At 35.6% G+C, this 1,907-nt stretch overlaps 1 protein-coding gene across 1 annotated transcript; it reads right to left on the minus strand.

Annotated features, from left to right (window-relative positions):
* Position 1: 1 nt before the first annotated feature.
* LOC106881976 (transcriptional regulator QRICH1-like) lies at positions 2 to 1,905 on the minus strand (the record flags this gene model as incomplete). The annotated part of the gene is made up of 3 exons (XM_014932510.1): positions 2 to 99; positions 1,076 to 1,201; positions 1,698 to 1,905. Coding segments are annotated over 3 exons (432 nt in total), but the record flags the coding sequence as incomplete, so codon positions are not given.
* Positions 1,906 to 1,907: the final 2 nt, after the last annotated feature.

Below are 1,907 nucleotides of genomic sequence, written 5' to 3' on the forward strand. Positions count from 1 at the left end.
TGAAGTAGATAAGTGTATTAAGCAGCACATGTGGTGAGTGAGCACCGAGCTGTTTGCACTCCCATAGATACTCTTCTTCAATGCGACACACCAGCTGACCTGCACAGAAAGAATAAAGAATACGTTACCAAAACGCATATATAGATATTGTTTACAGGTCCAATATAGGCAGGATTAACAAAAAAAAAAAAAAAAAAAAAAAAAAAAAAAAAAAAAAGGTACTCCATCCAGCAAGAGATAAATATCATTTAATACACACAATTACAAAAGAGTAACTCCTAGTTTCATGCTTTCAGATACATTAAATTGGCAGATTTGTATAACATACCATGTATTTCCAAGCAATTGTTCAGGCTTAGTTATGAGCTTAGCTGAAGGATTGTCTTCAATATATTTCCAAGTATGAAACTATTAGTATCTCTTTTTTTTAATTGTGTATATTAAATCATTATATATATATACTCTTTTATTTTGTTTCAGGCATTTGACTGCAGCCAACACTAATCACTTACCAATATATATATATAATATAATAAAGGATAAGAAGAAAATGGAGAGATAATTAATAAAATTATTAATTATAAGATATGACAACATCTCTGACAGCTGTTTCAATTCAGAAATCTTTAGATAATCAATTTAAAAATTAAAATCATTATAAGATGAATCTCTTCAGAGGCAATAAAGATATGCTGATTATCTCAACACGTATTTCTAATCAGCATATCTTTATTCCCTTCTGAAGAGGTTCATCTTATAATGATTTTAATTTTTAAATTAATTATCTAAAGATTTTTGAATCAAAAACTGATCAATCATACGGTGTCACACACATACACAAACACACTCGATAATGAATGTTAGCTTATTCACATCTCCCATGACTTGGATATTTTGCAAAAGAGGCTGATAAAATAAGTGCCAGACTCAAAGAGAAAAATAAGATCAGGGGTCAATTTGTTCAACTAAAACCCTTCAAGGGCAGTGTTTAAGCATGGCTGCAGTCCAATGACTGTAAAAGATAAAAGCAACATACACACTATCAGATGATAAATCAATAACACTAATCACTTACCAATCCCATTGATCTTAGGTTGATAACGTATCAAGATTTCATTGAGACATTCAGTGAACTTTTCATAATACATGTCTGTGAAAATATTGTCAATCCTTCCATTTTCAAATAGATATTGTTGAATGCCTGGTGGTAATAGAAGAAGACAATAACGTAAGAATTATCGAATAACGATAGCAAGAAGTAATGTTAAAGATCTGATGTCTTGCAAACAACTCGCACATGCAAGTGCTACCAGTCGAGAACCCCGCATACCGGAAGCCAGCAAGTGTATGGGGTCATCAGGAGAGAATGCGCGCCGTTTTGGGGCCTACCTCTCGACGGCATCAATGCGCACCGGCCCCCCCTCACTGATATGAGGCCCCACTTCCTAGATCAACTGGTTACTAAAAACAAAGCTCAATATTTCTCTAGCCATCGCTCATCGTCTCTTTTTAACCAAATCCAGTGGCTAGCCTTCTCCACTGTATTTTGGATATCGGTCATGGTGGTATTTACCTTACGATGAGTTAGGCCTAACGATAACCTTTAATGTCATTATTTGAAGATTAACAACTTCAAGTCACGTGACTAGGGCCAACACAAAATCCCCAGAAAAACAGCATCCGATAAAGTAACTTACCCAAACATAGATAAAGTATGCTGTCGGGAGAATACTCCTCCTTGTTCGGTTTCCGTACTTCCTTGACAAAAAGACAAAGTGAGTAGTTCAGCTCATCCGGTGTGCACTGCAGCAAATTGGTCTTGAACAGTTTTAAACGGCCCGTACCGGACTTCGATACTTTCTCGAGTTGGGCATTTTTCTGTAGAACCCACTGTCTCCATGCATAGA

This window comes from Octopus bimaculoides, chromosome 27, assembly GCF_001194135.2.
Source record: "Octopus bimaculoides isolate UCB-OBI-ISO-001 chromosome 27, ASM119413v2, whole genome shotgun sequence".
NCBI classification, from domain to species: Eukaryota; Metazoa; Mollusca; class Cephalopoda; order Octopoda; family Octopodidae; genus Octopus; species Octopus bimaculoides.